Source organism: Lytechinus pictus, chromosome 1, assembly GCF_037042905.1.
Source record: "Lytechinus pictus isolate F3 Inbred chromosome 1, Lp3.0, whole genome shotgun sequence".
NCBI lineage: Eukaryota > Metazoa > Echinodermata > Echinoidea > Temnopleuroida > Toxopneustidae > Lytechinus > Lytechinus pictus.
Genome location: NC_087245.1, coordinates 17,597,536 through 17,615,163, shown reverse-complemented (window position 1 = coordinate 17,615,163; position 17,628 = coordinate 17,597,536). Strand labels below are relative to the sequence as shown.

The 17,628-nt window shown below is 36.8% G+C and overlaps 1 protein-coding gene across 1 annotated transcript; it reads right to left on the bottom strand.

Annotated features, from left to right (window-relative positions):
- Positions 1–6,855: 6,855 nt before the first annotated feature.
- On the bottom strand, positions 6,856–16,308 carry LOC129264180 (angiopoietin-related protein 7-like). The gene is made up of 7 exons (XM_064105140.1): positions 16,163–16,308; positions 15,690–15,756; positions 15,037–15,216; positions 13,967–14,119; positions 13,164–13,543; positions 12,617–12,828; positions 6,856–8,469 (listed from the first exon to the last, which is right to left on the bottom strand). The coding sequence occupies exons 1-7, from the start codon at positions 16,184–16,186 to the stop codon at positions 8,208–8,210; spliced, it is 1,278 nt and encodes a 425-aa protein (XP_063961210.1). The 5' UTR covers positions 16,187–16,308; the 3' UTR covers positions 6,856–8,207.
- Positions 16,309–17,628: the final 1,320 nt, after the last annotated feature.

Sequence of the window (17,628 nt, the reverse complement as noted above, 5' to 3'; positions counted from 1 at the left end):
AAGAGAGAGAATAAAAAAAGAGAGAGGAAGATGGGAAAAGAAGAGAATAGAAGAGAGAGTAAGAAGGAGAAAGTAAGAGAAGAAGAGAAGAAAAAGGGGAAAGGAAAGACAAAGGAAAAAAGGGAGAAGAAAAGGGGAAAGAAGAGGAAAAAAAGAGGAGGGAAAAAGAAGAGAAGAAAAGAAAGGAGAAAGGAAAAGGAGGAAAAGTAAGAAAAAAAAAAGGAAGGAAGAGAAGAATTTTTAAATAGAGGAAGATGGGAAGAAAGATAAGAAAAGAGAGAGAGAGAGAGAGGAGGAGGGGAAAGAAAGAGAAGAAATAGGGAGAGGGAGGAAGGGGAGGGAGAGAAGAAAAAAATTAAAAGAGAAAAAAGGGGGAAAGGAAAGAAAAAGAAAAGAATAACGAAAAGGGGGAAAAGAAGAAGAAAAAAAGAGGAAGGAAGAGAATAATATTTAAAGAGAGAGGAAGATGGGAAGAAAGATAAGAAAAGAGAGAGAGAGAGGAAGAGAGGAAAAGAGAAGAAAAAAAGAGAGAGTAAGGGAGGAAGAGAGGAAAAACGAGAAAAGGGAGAGGAAAAGAGGGAAAGAAAAGACAGAAAAAGAGAAGAAAAGGGGGAAAGAAAAGATGGGGGAAAAGAGAAGAAAAGGGGGGAAAGAAGAGGGGGAACGAAAGAGAGAGAGAAAGAAAGAGAAAGGAAGGAAGGGGAATGAGGATAAGAGAAAGAAAAAAGAAAGAAAGGGAGATGCGAAACGGAAGAGGGAGATGTTGACCTGGGGAGCGTTTCATCAACATTTTTGTCCGACAAATTGTCAGATCTGATATCTTTCCTTAATTTTTATTTTGAGAGTCACTGTTTCTATGGTAACTGTCGGATAAAAGGGGACTTGTCAGATAAAACGTCCGACAAGTCCTTTAATGAAACGCTCCCCTGGACGTCGATTTGATGGCGCCAAAATGACGTTCGAACTATGGGGCGCCGAATTGATGTTCGATCTAGCGGGGCACCGAATTGATGTTCGAACTAGGGGAGCGCTAATTTGAATTTTGACCATAATGCGACAAATACATGTTTCAGAGAGGGGGAGGGAGGGCAAAGTTATATTTCACATGGGGGCGCCAAGTTTATGTTCAACCGAGGGCGCCAAATTGACCTTGAACTTAGAGGGCTTCATGCAAATTAATTTTCGACCGGGGGCGCAACATTGCTCGTATTGCCTGTTTATAGTAAAATATATGTCCTGCCCAAAAAACTTAAATTAATGCGGCTGAATTAAAATATCCCGTTTTTACGATCACAGAAAAAACAATGTTTTCGAGTTTTAAGTCTGTTTAGCGAGATAGATACCCTGTTCAGGGTCACAAAAAAAAGTTATTATCAAATTCAGCTCGCGCTACGCGCTCGCAATAATTGATTAATGAGGTATGCATCCTCTGCTTCAAGAATAGGAATTATACCTTAGTCCTTCCTAAGTCAGTATATACAAAATTGAGCTCGCGCTTCGCGCTGGCATCAATAAATTGTTTAGTCATATACGCATCCCGACCTTACAGTTTTTTTATGCGAACGAGCAGCACAAGCTGTAAATATTTGATATTCTAACCTGACAACTGAAAATGTATTTTTCATTTCATCATTATAAAAGTTTTCAGCTAGCGCTTCGCGGTCGCATTCATTTCTTAATAGATATGCATCGTGTTCATCATAACAACTACTAACATAGGCGGATCGAGGCCGCCCGAGGGCAACCTCCCCCCTATTGACAGAGCAAATAAATTGTGAAAAACGGGGAAAGAAAAAAAAGGGGGAAAGAAAGGAGAAAAAAGAAGACGAAACATAAAAGGAGGAAGACGAGTGAATAAAATAAGGTCAGGAGAAGACTTGGAAAACAATTTGTTTTTAATATTCAATGTCACTATATTAAAGTTTCGCTCGCGCATCGCGCTCGCATTGCCTTTTCGATGAGATACATATCTTGCTCAATAGGCTGATATGTAGTTTAAAATATCAAGTTTGGATATTAATGTACAAAACATAATTCAGCTCGGACATCGATCTTTCATTATTTTGTTTTATTTACCAATTTATGTTTTTAAGTGCTCTGGAAAATGTCCGTTTTATGGTTTGAATCAACATTTGCAACATTTTGTGCGCTCGCACTATTTGCCAAGTAGGTCTACCTATTGTCTTTTTATATTTCATATAAGATTCTCTAAATATACCTTTTCAGGTGTCTCGATTGTAAAAAAAATAATAAAGGCCTATGAGCTAGCGCTGTGCGCTCGCATTTTGATTGGTGAGTTATGTATACCTATATATTAATTCTATTTAAAAAAATCCGGATCGCAATTTGCGCTCGCATTATTTGCTAAAAATATATCAACCAATGAATCCTATTCATGATTACAAAAATACTTAAAATATCCAGTTTTCAGGCCTCATGAACTGTCAACAAATTTCACACACTCATTAGGCCTAACAGATTAATAAATATGAAATAAAATTTGTATGAATTCATAATTGTCCCTTTTTCAGAAATAAATATCAATAAGTTTTAGGAAAAGAAATAGAAGATAGTCATCCTTCATGATGACAAAATGTCCTTAGGCCTAAAATGTCTCGATCCTGGGTCAAATAAATAATAAAATATCAGCTCGCGCTTCGCGCTCGCATTAGTTATATAGTGCTATCAAATTTCCCTATATACACAGTGCTGTAAACAATGCTTAAATTGACCCTTTTAATATCGGAATTTCAAATATTATTTTCAGCTCGGGCTCTGCGCTTGCATTATTGATTTTTATGATGAAAAATGAAATGTATTCAGATTGCCAGGATTCTGTCTAACTCTAAAACACGCGCGCGCATGTTTTTGAGATACAAAGCTTGATCTTATTCAAAACGTGCTAAAATTATCCAGTTTGGAATCAGAATATCAAAAGTTTTCTGCTCGCGCTTTGCGCTCGCATTATTATTGCAGGAAGGTACCAAAAATTATCCATCCTTTTTCATGATTGACAAACATGAATCGAATGTCCCATTGGGGGATTTGAAATCTAATCTTTTTAGGTTGGAATATAAAAAATGTTCAGCTCGCGCTTCGCGCTTGCATTATTTAATCGTTGAAATATGTATCGTCTTAATGGCTAACTGCAAAACATCCTTAACAGGACCCTATTTGACCAGGCCAGAACGAATATTTAACATTTCTGCTCGCGCTTCGCGCTCGTGGTAATTATCTAGTTACATACGCGTCCTGTTCAGGTTCACAAACATTGCCCAAAATGTTCAATTTTCAGGACAAAATACATGAAATTTCATTTTTAGATTACATAGGGCTTAAGAGATTATTACACATTTATGTTGCTTATAAAGTAAAGCTAGGAAATGACTGTTAGGAAAAGGGCGTTTTGCCCCCCCCCCCCAAAAAAAAAAAATAAATAAAAGACAGAATCAAAACTGAGAAAAAATAGAGAGAAAAGGAAAGGAATTAGGATAAATTATAATATTATTTTCCAAATATTATGTCAAAATCTACCACAACCTTGTATTTTTGTGATAAAAATTTCAGCATATTTGATTGCTCGCTTCGCTCACTGGCAACTTCTTATTAATTTTATGCGATACACCATATCGAGCCCCCTCGAAATTGTTGGCTCATTACGGCACTGGGACAACCCCTTCAAAGAAAGAAAAAAAATCAATTTTGATAATATGATTTGAAAATATGGGTGAAAAAATGGCCCCTCAACCTATTGGCGGAAGCTGGGTCCGCCCCTGACTTAGGCTTTCAGGATATAATACATGAAAAATCTATTTAAAAAAAAAAAAAAAAAAGATCGCGCTTCGCGTTCTCATTATTTATTTAGGCCTTGTGAGATACCTCAATTTGTTTTTAAGAATGAAATCTCAGATTTTCTTTGACGTCTACCCCTCCCCACGAAATCCTGGATCCGCGCCTGAGTTCTATAACAATAACCCAATTAGGGCAATCAACCCCTGACAACTACTTCAAGGAAAATATTATCCTTATATTTTTACCGCCGGGGACTGATACCCCCCCCCCCGGAAATTTACCCTCCAGACAATTACCCCGGATAATTACCCCTAGTACGGATCCTTGAAAATGCCATCAACGTGACGACATGGCGTGGTACTTTATCTTGCCATGTCTTAATCAATCATTGGCGGCGGAAGGCAAAACAATTTAGGGGGGTCCACCTGAAATTTTGGGATGGACACAGATAACAAATTTGACAAGCAAATCAACCAAAATTTATAAGAAGGACCACCAACATTTTTTGACAAGAAAAAAAAGGTTATCAACCAAAATTAGGGGGGGGGGGCAAAAAGATTTTAGGGGGGTCCACCTCAATGTAGGGGGGGGGGAGGGGACGTAGAAAACAAATTGACAAGCAAAAAAAGGTTCTCAACTAAAAATCTAGGGGGGATCGTCCCTCACCTCAAATTTAGGGGGGAAAGGTCCCCCCCCCCCACCGCTTCCGCCGCCTAAGTAATTAATACGCTTATTATTTCGACATAGCGGTATATTCTATCTTGTCAAGTCGATATGTCCACATGGCGAGATATGAAGTGTACAAGTCCCGGCGAGAATCCCGATATATCGCTATGTTGACATGTAACTTATTTAAGTCGACTTGGCAAGATAAAATATCTCGCCATGTTGACATATAACTTTTTATAAGTGGCAGAATAACGTATCGCGCCATGCGGACATAATAAGCTTATTTAGTCGACATGGCAAGATAAAGTATCTAGCCATGTCGTCTAGTCGATGGCATTTTAGAGGCTCCGTATGGCGTCTATAGAGGGTAAATTTCCGGGGGGGGGGGGGGTGGGTAGCAGTCCCTGACGATAAAAATATGGGGATAATATTTTCCTTGAAGTAGATTGTCCTTAGGGTCATCGTTATAGAACCCCATGGACTCGTATCATTGGCCTTTTGACCTCTTAATTGGATCTCACTATATCCTGATCATAATTTTACACACACCGCGCACTATCGGACCCGCGGTCTATCGGACCCGCGGACTATCGGACCCGCGGTCTATTGGACCCGCAGTCTATCGAACCGCGGTCTATCGGACCCGCGGACTATCGGACCCACGGTCTATCGGACCCGCGGTCTATCAGACCCGCGGACTATCGGACCCGCGGTCTATCGGACCCGCGGTCTATCGGGCTTTAACCCGTGTTCTGTGCCTATATATAGACAAACAATGGCTCAGGATGACGACAGACTACCATTGTGGCACTCTCAAGCTTCCGTACATTTTAATACCGAAAAAGTCGAGAAGACGAGATTTGGAATCTCGCCTTCTCACCTTCTCATACCCGAGAAGTCGAGAAGACGACATTTGAAATCTCGCTTTCTCATCTTCTCATACCCGAGAAGTCGAGAATACGAGATTTAGAATCTCGCTTTCTCACCTTCTCATACCCTAGAAGTCGAGAAGACGAGATTCGGAATCTCGCTTTCTCATCTTCACATACCCGAGAAGTGGAGAAGACGAGATTTAGAATCTCGCTTTCTCACCTTCTCATACCCTAGAAGTCGAGAAGACGAGATTCGGAATCTCGCTTTCCCATTTTCACATACCCGAGAAGTCGAGAAGACGAGATTTAGAATCTCGCTTTCTCACCTTCTCATACCCTAGAAGTCGAGAAGACGAGATTCGGAATCTCGCTTTCTCACCTTCACATACCCGAGAAGACGGGAAGACGAGATTTGGAATCTCGCTTTCTCACCTTCACATACCCGAGAAGTCGAGAAGACAAGATTCGGAATCTCACTTTCTCACCTTCACATACACGAGAAGACGGGAAGACGAGATTTGGAATCTCGCTTTCTCATCTTCACATACCCGAGAAGTCGAGAAGACGAGATTTGGAATCTCGCTTTCTCATCTTCTCGTATCCGAGAAGTCGAGAAGACGAGATTTGGAATTTCACCGTCTCGCTTTATCGGACCCAAAAAGTCGAGAAGACGAGGAATTATCTCGTCATCTCGGTGGCACTTTTAAGCTTCCGTAAATATTAGCACCAGGAGTGATGAGCACATAGACCCTATGCACATTATTTTTCATCAAATTATCAAAATAATATTATTTACATTCCCCTTCTTTCATTTCCCACAATGTCTGTCACAATGTCTCTCTTTCTTCCTTCCTCAATTCTCTTCTTTTTTCTCCGTTATCTCTGCCCCCCCCCCCATAGTTACGCAACTACAGCTCTCTCTTGAATCTTCGATAAAAATTATAACTAAGGAGAGAAATTGGTCGATAATTCCATGGAGGTAAAAAAGATGGAGTGTCAACGAAATGCAAATTAATTCATGTACCTTTCGATTTCTAAAGAAGTACAAAAGAATACACAGGTGCAATGTAGCCTTTGTTGGCGACCTGTGATGCCGCCAGTTTCATGGGAAAACTAGAAAGTGAGTTTTGTTGAAAATAGATAATTGCGAATATTTCCAATTTTATTTGATCACAAAATGTGGATATTAAATTAACACATGAAGAAATATATATCAAAACATTAATATATCCAGAAATTGGGCAAAATATGGTATAACAGTAAGACAGTTCAAAAATGTGAAAATCCTCAAAATTTGACAAGTTTTAAATCAACATTTTACAATTGTCCACACACTTCCACATTAAAATTTAAAGTGGCTTGAAAGGGTAAACGGTAATTCTCGATGTTTTGTCCATTGTCAGTATATTCTGAGCACTTATACTTTAATATCATTTTATGAAACTTATTTCGTCTATTCATCTCACTAATTAACTCGCCGTTCATCCAAGGACAGACTTTAGACCGAACTCGTTTTGTTCTTCCTTGGAGTATGTTTGTTTACTGCTAACATGAATTGAACTGAATTTACTATTAGAGCATCACTGGCATTCGCCAATATTTTGTTCAAAACAAAAATACTAGGTAATGCAAAACAAATATACAATCTGAGGAATATAAGCAGATAAACAAAAACATAACAGTATTTCGTCAAAAACTTAAGTCTACTTACATGGCATGAATAATAGAAAATCATGCAGGGAGGGTGTGTAAGTGAGAGAGAGACATATAAATTTATACGTCATACTATAATAGCCAAGCCTCTTCTACATCGGTTGTATCAAAGATAAATTCAAAAGGTACGTATTTTATAATAATATAGTTATATAGGTATATTGACCCAGGGAAGCCACTTCAGTTCTGAAAACTGTTCTCCCAGCGGGCCCTGCTATTATTATTACCCTGGCTTTAGCTGGGCTGCTCAAGCATTCAAGGAATTTCTTCCTACCGGGTACCCATTCACCTCACCTGGGTTGAGTGCAGCACAATGTGGATACATTTCTTGCTGAAGGAAATTACGCCATGGCTGGGATTTTGTAAAGTGAAAATAAAATTGTCACGAGAAAAATGCAATTTTCATGACAGTCTGTTATTGTCTGGAATTGATGTAAAATATTGAAACTTACGCACTTTTCACTAATATGAGTTTTAACAACTCCGAATAATGATTGTTTATTAGGTTTTGATAAATAAATATGAATAAACAGTTTTGTTTCGTTTCCTGGTAAAGGACAGCAATAGGTGGCGCCCTTAAGGTGTGAAAGGAACCAGGGTCCAGTGTCTTGAAAGATCTTGAGAAAGGACTATCATTCTGGACTGGTTTTTCAGTGAGAGGCACCCCCCCCCCCACTCGGATTGGAAAGGATACGGATGTTTGGCCAGAAAATCAGATGCCATACTCTTAAGAACTGAAGTTCTGCATTTTTTTTTGGGGGGGGGGGGGCGGGTGGAATTTACAATGAAATGTGGTCATCGAGAACTGACGAATAAAATAAAGGGCTTAGTTAGGACATGAAGGAGCGAGGGAGAACGGGTTGGTCAATGAGTGAAAAGGGGTCTTAAGAGCCACGTACCGGTTCTACCATTATACGTGAGCAGCCCACCCCACCCCCCCCCCTCCGAAACATGAGGCCCATGTTCGTGTTACCATGTTGACATGAAATCCATTATAGATATAGATCATTACATGAAATATGTTTAAATTGCTTATTCCTGTTTTTCAAGTGATTCTCTAATATACACAATCACTTGGACTACATTGTGCTTTAAAATCACTATGTATAAGAACTTAAAAAATTAGGTAGAAAGGAATGACAACAACATGGATCAATCCGATCATCTTAACTTCATTTCTGTAGCTCTCATGTATTTTGAGTTAGGGAAATCCCAAAAAATCCCTGTAAAACCATATTGGAGTCCGTGTTCCCCATTCAAGTTGGCTGTGGTATCACAGTATACGTCGTTATACCACCACGCCCCTCTGTACAGAAAAGCACAATCATCATGGTCATTGTCATAAGTTAAGAAGGCTTGTCCGTTGGCTGCATCTAGCCCTTCTTCTGCAGTACCGGTATATGATGAAAACCCGATTCGGTAGCTTTGTTGAAGATAGTAAATACATACATTAAATTTAATTTAGTCTAAGACTATATAGAACCTTAAAACAGTCATGTAAATTCAAGATTGCGATTGAAGAGAAAATATAATGAAAATATGTCTGACGTATCGCACCCGAGGATCTAAGTATCAGCACTTTCATTTTTACTTCTTATTTTCGTAGGGCCCCTAAGTTGAAAAATGCTCCGTGCATGAATATTATTTTGTAATTCATTAATTTTTTGTCACGTCATTATATTTTATCTATTTTGTTTCAATTAATTCATTAATATCTTTATTCATTTACTTTAAAATAAATTTAAACAAGCATTACATTGAAAATGTAATCAACATCAGAATAAAGGGTTACTCCGGGTTGAAAATTATTATATCTAAGTATATTTGCCTATAGTAAAATTCAGCAATATTGTGAAACAGTTATATGAACGTTGCATGAATATTGAGTAGGTGGGCTGATGATGTCACCTCCCCACTTTACCTTTTTATGTTGTTACATGAAATTATATTTATTTCATATTTTCATACATGTGTGTGTGATATATCTTTATCATGATAAAATAAGTTGCAGCCATGAATATCTCATATATTATATCAATTGTCTATCCTTTTATATTTTGTTCTTAAAGAAAAAAATGAATAAACATACTTTCATGTAAAAAAATACAAAAGAACAAGTGGGGATATGATATTATCGGTCTACTCATGAAGACATGTTTAGAACTGTTTCACCGAAATAATGCAAATCTATATAATGTCATAACTTTGTTATTCCTTGTCCATTTTCAAACAATTCTTCAGTGTTTTGTTTGTCTATTTTTTTTATATTTTTCAAATCAAGGCACAAATTACCCGGGGATGATTAGGGAAATGATAATTACCGTTGCTGTTGGTTCGGTAGTAATGTGTAATGTAGAATTATATAAGCAATATAAACAAAAATCAAAATTTGATGAACGATAAACGTTTCATTTTGAAAAAGCTGTCAAAATCACGTATGTGAATACCCAAAATAGATTTTTAAAATTTATATTGTCCCCTGTTTTAAGCATGATTTAGTCCAGGATTGGCCAAATAGAAAATTGACAAACCTTGTTTTTTCATATATACAATATTTTTTGATGGTTGCTTGTCAATTCGAGGGTGCTGATTACGAATCTGAACGATGTCACTCGTGTAACCTTGAGCATTTTCCACAAATTGGCAAAATCCAATATGGCCGCCAAAATATGTGAATTACCCATGAAAGTCACAAAATTGCCCGCACATTGGCAATAAATGCATGAAATTTTGTGGCAGGAGTGAAATACTCTCTGAAAAAATAATTTTTGACAAAATATCTATTTTCTGGATATTCAAAATGGCCGCCATAGGCCTCTGTAAACTCTATTATGTACAACATGAATAGGGAAAACTCATTTTCACAAAAATGAGCACTTAACCGCAAGAAATCGTGATATATGAACGAAGTACAGTATGCAAATCACCATTACTAACGAGATATATATATTATGTCATGTATGGGAAAATTGCTGTATTTTGATATTTAAAATAGCCGCCACTGGCCCAAACAGTATTATGTACAATGGCAATGTGGGCCAAAAAAATCACAAGAGTGAGCACTAAAATGCATATTATTAAGATAAACGAGTTGAATACTGACTAAAAACATAATTGTTAACAAAAGACATTATTCATTATGCCATGTATGTGATAAATGCTATAATTTAACATTCAAAATGGCCGCCATGGGCCCTATATTTATTATGTACAATGCAAATGGAGAAACTATTTTTCACAAGAGTAAGAAACATAAAATGCATGTAATTGTGATCTACGAGTAAAATTTTGTCTGAAAACATGTTTTCTAGCGAGGCATATCATTTCTTTTGTCATGCATGAGATAAATGCTGTATTGTGAAATTCAAAATTGGCCCATAAAGGCCCTAACAGTATTATCTAGAATGTAAATGGGGACATTTAATTTTGTAAGAATTTGGGTTTGCTTGACTATGAAATCCATATAATCCTGTTGTATGAGTAAAATATTATTTGAAAACATAATTTTGAAGGAATTATAGCATTTCTTCTGCCGTGTAGGTGATAAATACTGTATTTTGACATTCAAAATAGCCGCTACAAGCCCTAACCAAACTAATTTTCACAAGAGTGAGAATCATAAAATGTATGTAAGTGTTATTTACGATTAAAAATATTGTCTTAAACATGATTTCTAACTACATACATCACATATTGGTCATGGAGGTAATAAATGATGTATACTTTGAAATCCAAAATGGCTGCCATAGGTCCTAAAAGAATTATGTACATAGGAACAGGTGACATATAATTTTGACAGAATTTGGCTTTGCTTGACTATAAATATTGCATATAATTGTGATGTAAGGGTGAAATATTGTCTAAAACCATGGTTTCTGCCGAGATATATCATATCTTGTGTAATTAAGTTGAAAATGCTGCATTTTGAAATTGAAAATAGCCATCATAGGCCCTTATCGTCAATTTGAATGTGGACAGATAATTTTCACAAAATGGCATGTGACGGCCATTTTGAATGTTTAAATACAGTATTCATCACCTAAATTACACAATATATGATATATTTTGTTATAAATGATGTTTTCAGACAATATTTCACTCATACAACACCATTTAGTCAAGCAAAGCCAAAATCTGTTGAAATCATTTTTTTCCATTTGCATGGTACATAATATACCGTAAGGGCATGTAGTAGCCATTTTTACTTTTAAAATACAGTATTTGTCACCTAACTGGCAGAATGAATGATATATCTTGTTAGAAATTATGCTTTCAGGCAATATTTTACTCATGGATCACTATAACGTACATTTATGGTGCTCACTCCTGTGAATATTAGTTTCCCAGTTCGCATTATACATAATACAGTCAATGTTTATGGCGGCCATTTTGAAAGTCAAAATACAGTATTTAACACAAACTATATTTCGTTGGAGATCTACTCCATTTACGTGTACTACGAATATTCATTATGGCTTTTTTAGACAGTACGTATTACGTAACTTTATCACATACATATGCATTTTAGTGCCACCTCTTGTAATTTCTTTGGTCCTCTTTCTCATTGTACATAATACGGTTAGGGTATTAGGCAGCAATTTTGAATATCAAAATACAACATTTATCACATACATGGCATATTAAATGATAAATTTCGCTAACAATTATGTTTTTAGTCAGTATTCCACTCGTTTATCTTAATAATATGCATTTTAGTGCTCACTCTTGTGATTTTTTTTGGCCCCCTTTGCCATTGTACATAATACTGTTTTGGCCAGTGGCGGCTATTTTAAATATCAAAATACAGAAATGTTCCCATACATGATATAATAAATGATATATCTCGTTAGTAATGACGATCTGCATACAGAACTTCGTTCATAGATCACGATTTCTTGCAGTTTAGTGCTCATTTTTTGTGGAAATTAGTTTTCCCTATTCACATGTTGCACATAATAGAGTATTCAGAGGCCTATGGCGGCCATTATGATCAAGAAAATTGATATTTTATCAAAAATTATTTTTTCAGCGAGTATTTCACTCCTGCCACACAATTTCATGCATTTTGTTGCCAATGTGCGGGCAATTTTATGATTTTCAAGGGTAATTTGCATATTTTGGCGGCCATATTGGATTTTGCCAATTTGCGGAAAATGCTCAAGGTTACACGAGTGGCATCATTCAGATTCGTAATCAGCACCCTCAAATTGACAAGAAACCATCAAAAAATATAATATATATGTAAAAACAAGGTTATGCCTCTTCTATCCTGTACTAATTAAGAATAAATAGTATGTGAAAAGATCTTAATAACTCGAGCAAATTATTTGATTTGACTGCCCATTTCCTTCATTATGGCGTAAGCCATTCTCGTCACTCTGATAAAACATGTCGTTTTGCGCTCAAGCATGAACAAAATATATCGTGGTGTCATCTAATAGAGAAGATTTTAGAGATATTACACAATGATACTTCATTAATAAGCGTAATTTTGACAGCTTTTCCAAAATGTAACGTTTTCCATACGCTCTCTCTATAATTATAGCGAAGGAAAATTGTAAGAACCTTACTTGGTGTTGGTATTTCCAATGCTGAAACTGTCATAATGAGCGTAGAATGGATTGTTATCGTAATCAACCATATCGATTCTGAGTTCGACTCCATCTTTAGCAAGTAAGTAGAGTTGGTCTAATCCCAACCAGTATTCGCCCTCGACGTCACCAAATCCACGAACATACTCGTTATAATTGCGGTAAAAATCCACAGATCCGTCATAACGTTTCTGTATGCATATTATTATTGTGAAGGATGTGATATGTGAAAAAAATTATCGAATAGTGAGCGTGCAAGAGAAGGTTGAGTTTAGATACGTTGGAATATTTTAGAAAAATTGTGAGCGGGCGAACCGAGGAAGTCTACAAAATTCTACTTATTTGGCCTATATTAACATGATGAAGAGGCCAGAATGAAATGGTGGATAGAGCGAAAGTTCTTTAAAAAAAAAAAAAAAAAAAAAAAAGGAAAAAAAAGATGCGATTAAGCAAAAATATTGACCACCTTAATAAAACATAAACATCGGATAGATTCATTTCACACCGAGAACCTGGCGGAACGTACCTGGAAGATTGTCCACCCTCCGCTATCGGTGGTCATATCGCAGTAGACATCGGTCAGTCCCACACCGCTAGGAGAGATGGCATAGACACCACTTGTTTGATGCCCCATTGAATAGAGCATCTTACACGAATTCACACCTGAAGTTCCTTTTGTTGTGGTTTCAGGTAAAGCCTCCGTAGAAGGAATTGTTGTAGGGTGTGACAAAGTTGTCGCTGCATCGTCTGTCGTATGTTCTGATGGAGTAGTTGAAGAGCCTGTCATTGGGGTCATTGCTTGTTCTGACGAAGCTTCAGTTGATCCACTGGAAGAAAGTTCTGGTGAAGTTGTCGAACTTCCTCCACCAGGAGTTTCTTGGGGTGGTGATGCATCCATGGGAGTATCTATACGATATTGACATAAAAACCAATTACCGATGGTGATTGTGTTGGGAAAGAACTTCGTGTAGGAGAAACATGGAAGATCATAGATGAATGGAAGAGAGCAAAAACATTAGCAAAACCGGTCTGGTTTAGAAGAAACATTGATAGCAGTACTATTCTCGATGAGACATTAAAGGAACAATGAAAAACATGATCCATGGTTCAAGATAAGGAAGAAGACTGCACAGGATTGGGTCAATAAGAATCGTGCAAAATCGCGATACCTAACTGCAAAAGAGTTAGGAGGAATGCATGATCCGCCATAAAGGACAAACGAGGAAAATCATTATGGAAGTGTTATCAGACCATATCACTTTAACCATGGAGCTATTACAGATTATTATGGGCACGGAACCGAGAAGGGGGGCTGGGGGCTTGTTTTACCATTGGTCGTAGGTTCTGATGGAGTAGTTACTGAGCCTGACATTGCTTGTTCTGACGAAGCTTCAGTTGATCCACTGGATGAAATTTCTGGCGAAGTTGTCGAACTTCCTCCATCGAGAGTTTCTAGTGGTGGTGATGCATCCGTAGGAGTCTCTACGATATTGACATAATAATACAAAGACGATATAATAATGCTAATTAAAAAACTATTTACGGATGGTGATTGTGTTGGGACAGAACTTCTTGTAGTAGAAACATGGACACATGATCATGATGATGGAAGAGAGCAAAAACATTAACGAATCCGGTCTGGCCGGCCTATAGATGATAGTGTAAAGGCACATTGTATAGAAATACTATTCTCGATAAGATATTTACGAAACACTTTAAAACACGGTCCATGGTTCAAGAAGAGGAAGCAGACTGCATAGGATGCAGTCAATACGAATCGTACAAAATCGCTCTTTGCAAAAGATAGTAGGAAAGCACGATCCGAAATAAAGGACAAACAAGGGGAAAAGTTAATAATGAATTCTTTAATTAACCAGACCCTTCCACATTTACAGATTAACATGGCTTCAGCCCCACTTTTCCCAAAACTTTGTACAAAAACGCAAAAATGACCATGATTGCGATTTTGTGTATGTTCAGCCCCTCCCCCTTTCAAAACCGTTCCGCTGCCAATGAATAACATGTATAGACTTTTGCATATTTGGTGCAACAAAGCAATTTGGTCAGAAGCAAAACTCTACAATGTCACACAAAAATGACAATTCGAAGAGCACCTGTAACAGATGTGGCTCCTCCAGAAATACTTAAACACGATAGACCACACGCCGGTTACAGTATCTCTTTAGCATATTATCATGATTATAGGAACAGGAAGATCCGGGAGGAAGATGCGCCAAATGGCTCGAGGGAACCGGTCATAATACCCATCTAAAGAAAGGTGAAATGAGCAACTGTAATCCAAATAGCCTAGAAAATATTTTTGCGAAATCTTATGATGTAAGGGGACATAGGCCTATCATGTCCAAAATATATGTAGAAGATTGTTTTTATACACTCACCATTTCTTTTCGGTAAAACACAGACAAATTGGCGCCAAGATGGGAGTTTTACCAGAACTGGTTCAGAATCGTTTGATGTTGATGCTAATCTTCGAATGAATTGAATCGATCTCCCTCCAGATAGAGTGATGTTCTTACATGATAAAGGGTCTGGGTCGCAAAGCTCTTTAAATTCAGCAACTGTATTGTAAAAAAAAAATCGACAAGACGGTAATTTTGATCGTTTATGCGTTTCCCCGAATATTTCTTTTAAATATGTAAAGTACTGAAGTATGAACTAAACTGGAAGTTACAAAAAATTAAAGTGGGATCACGGGATCTGTGATACATTCGTGATCATTCCGAGTGTTTTCTCCACAATTTACTTTACTGTTGAAAAGATAGTAAGGATTGGCTATGTTACAATCCAACATTACATTCTCTCCACAGATTATACCGCGATTTATAAATCGCAAAAATATTATAAGAAGAAAGTGTATGATTACAAACAGGGTCACTTTATATTCTTATTGATATTGTTAATCTGATTATTATTTTAGTTATTTTTTCTATGTTGTTTTTCTTTTTGTCTACAGTAATTATGAGATGTTTTGTTTATAATCATGATAATCAATACAAATAAAAAAGGGTCAAAATATCAAATTCAAACTTACCACCATGAACGAAACTCACTGGAATGAACAGGAAAATAGGCAAACTCTGTGATGAGCATACAACAGACTGAAAGAAGCAGAAAGATATATCAATTAAGAATTCCATGACGATTGTGATGGACGTAACTGAATACAAAATCAATTTTCCCTAAATAAATCGAACATTAAAAAAGAATAAGGACTTGTTTTCAAAACTGTTCAAGGAGGGAGAGAGAGATATATATATAGAGAGAGGGATGAGGGGGGGAGGGGACAAATACAGGTGTGCAACATGTACATAACAGGCAACTATTTTAGTTCATTTTTTTTATTGACCAAGAAATGAAATGGAAAATTGGCCTAAGAAGTAAAAGTAAACATCATGAAACCGTAATTATGTCCATGATAAATCATGACGGATATGAAATCTGCGATAATGATAATAATAATAATGATAATAGTAATAATAATAATAATAGAAAGTATGAGCTTACCATGATTACTGATGTTTTTTTCATGCACCGAGTCTTGAGAGCAGCAGAAGGAAATCTTCAAATAGTTTCGTGAAATGTGAAAGAGGTATAGTTCCTCTCTCAGAATTAAGAATTTGTTCATCTGAATGTGCCGTTGTTACAGTAATGATATCAACATTTTATACCGAGGCCTCCCATCCGCTGCATGGGAGAATAACGCCATCGAGCCAAGGACGTTTGTATGAAGGACATAATTAGCTATCACAAAGAAGTTCATGAATATTATATTTATTCTGCAATATCTGGCCTTTGCTATTGATGCTCATCAAATTGGTATACATTATATATAAAGTATCAAGTTGTCGTGATGGTATAAACGATAATTGTGAATTTTATTTAAAGGTTCGCTTAATTATGGCAACTTTTGCTCAAGTTTACCGAGGATTAGAGTCATTATTATGTGCACTCTGGCAAACAGATTTAAGCGAAATAAAAAAAAATTGCCGCAGATTTTGATGAATGGGATAAGCCCTTTATACAACTCTGACAGAGTAATTAGTTTGATTAGTTTCAGTTTACATTTAGAGGTTGTTTAGAGAAAAGGCATGCAATTTGCAAAATGTGTCGCTTTAAATAGGCCCAACAAGGATTTGCCTTTTTAGGTAATGTGCCCGTCTCTATTGTAACGCGAGACCCTATCAAAATAACCTTTTAAAAATAGTATGCTGCCACCACAATAGTTTAGAGAGTTATTGAACTCTCGATCAAGCATTATTTAACACTTGACCGTGATGAAGAACTTTTCCTCGATGAGAACTTTAATTGATTAAATGCCTAGTAAACCTCCAATCAGAATAGCCGTCTCATGATGCAGCGTTATAATTATCGTAGTTTGATTTTTCTCCATTTTCTCCAAATCCACTTCTTGATTGTTGGGGTGGACTTGGATTTTATGATATACAAATACAATAACAAGACAATTAGCAGGGGTGGATCCAGCCTTCGCCAATAGGGGGGGGGGGGCCCGGAATTTTTTTTCAGCCATATTTTCCCCGATCGGCCGCTCGAACATGATTTTTGTTTGTTTCTTTGAAGGGGTGGTTCTAATAGTTGCTTCTTAGCATTACTCTTATAAATCAACATATATATAATATCATAATCATAATTTATATAATGCGAGCACGAAGCGCGAGCAATCTTTTTTATTTTTATGTATTTTTCCCTAAAATTTGGACATTGTAGGCAATGTTTGTTATTCTGAAAAAGATGTGTATGCAACTATAATACGAACGAGAAGCGCGAGCAGAAATTTTTAATACACGTTTTGAACTGATCGAAAAGGTAGGCCTACGGCCTACTTACTGCTTGCAGTTAGCCATGAAGACGTTACATAATTTTCAACAATCAAATAATGCGAGCGTCAGGCGCGAGCTGAAATTTTTTGACACTTTTACCTAAAGATTGGAAATTCTATGCACTTTTTGTAA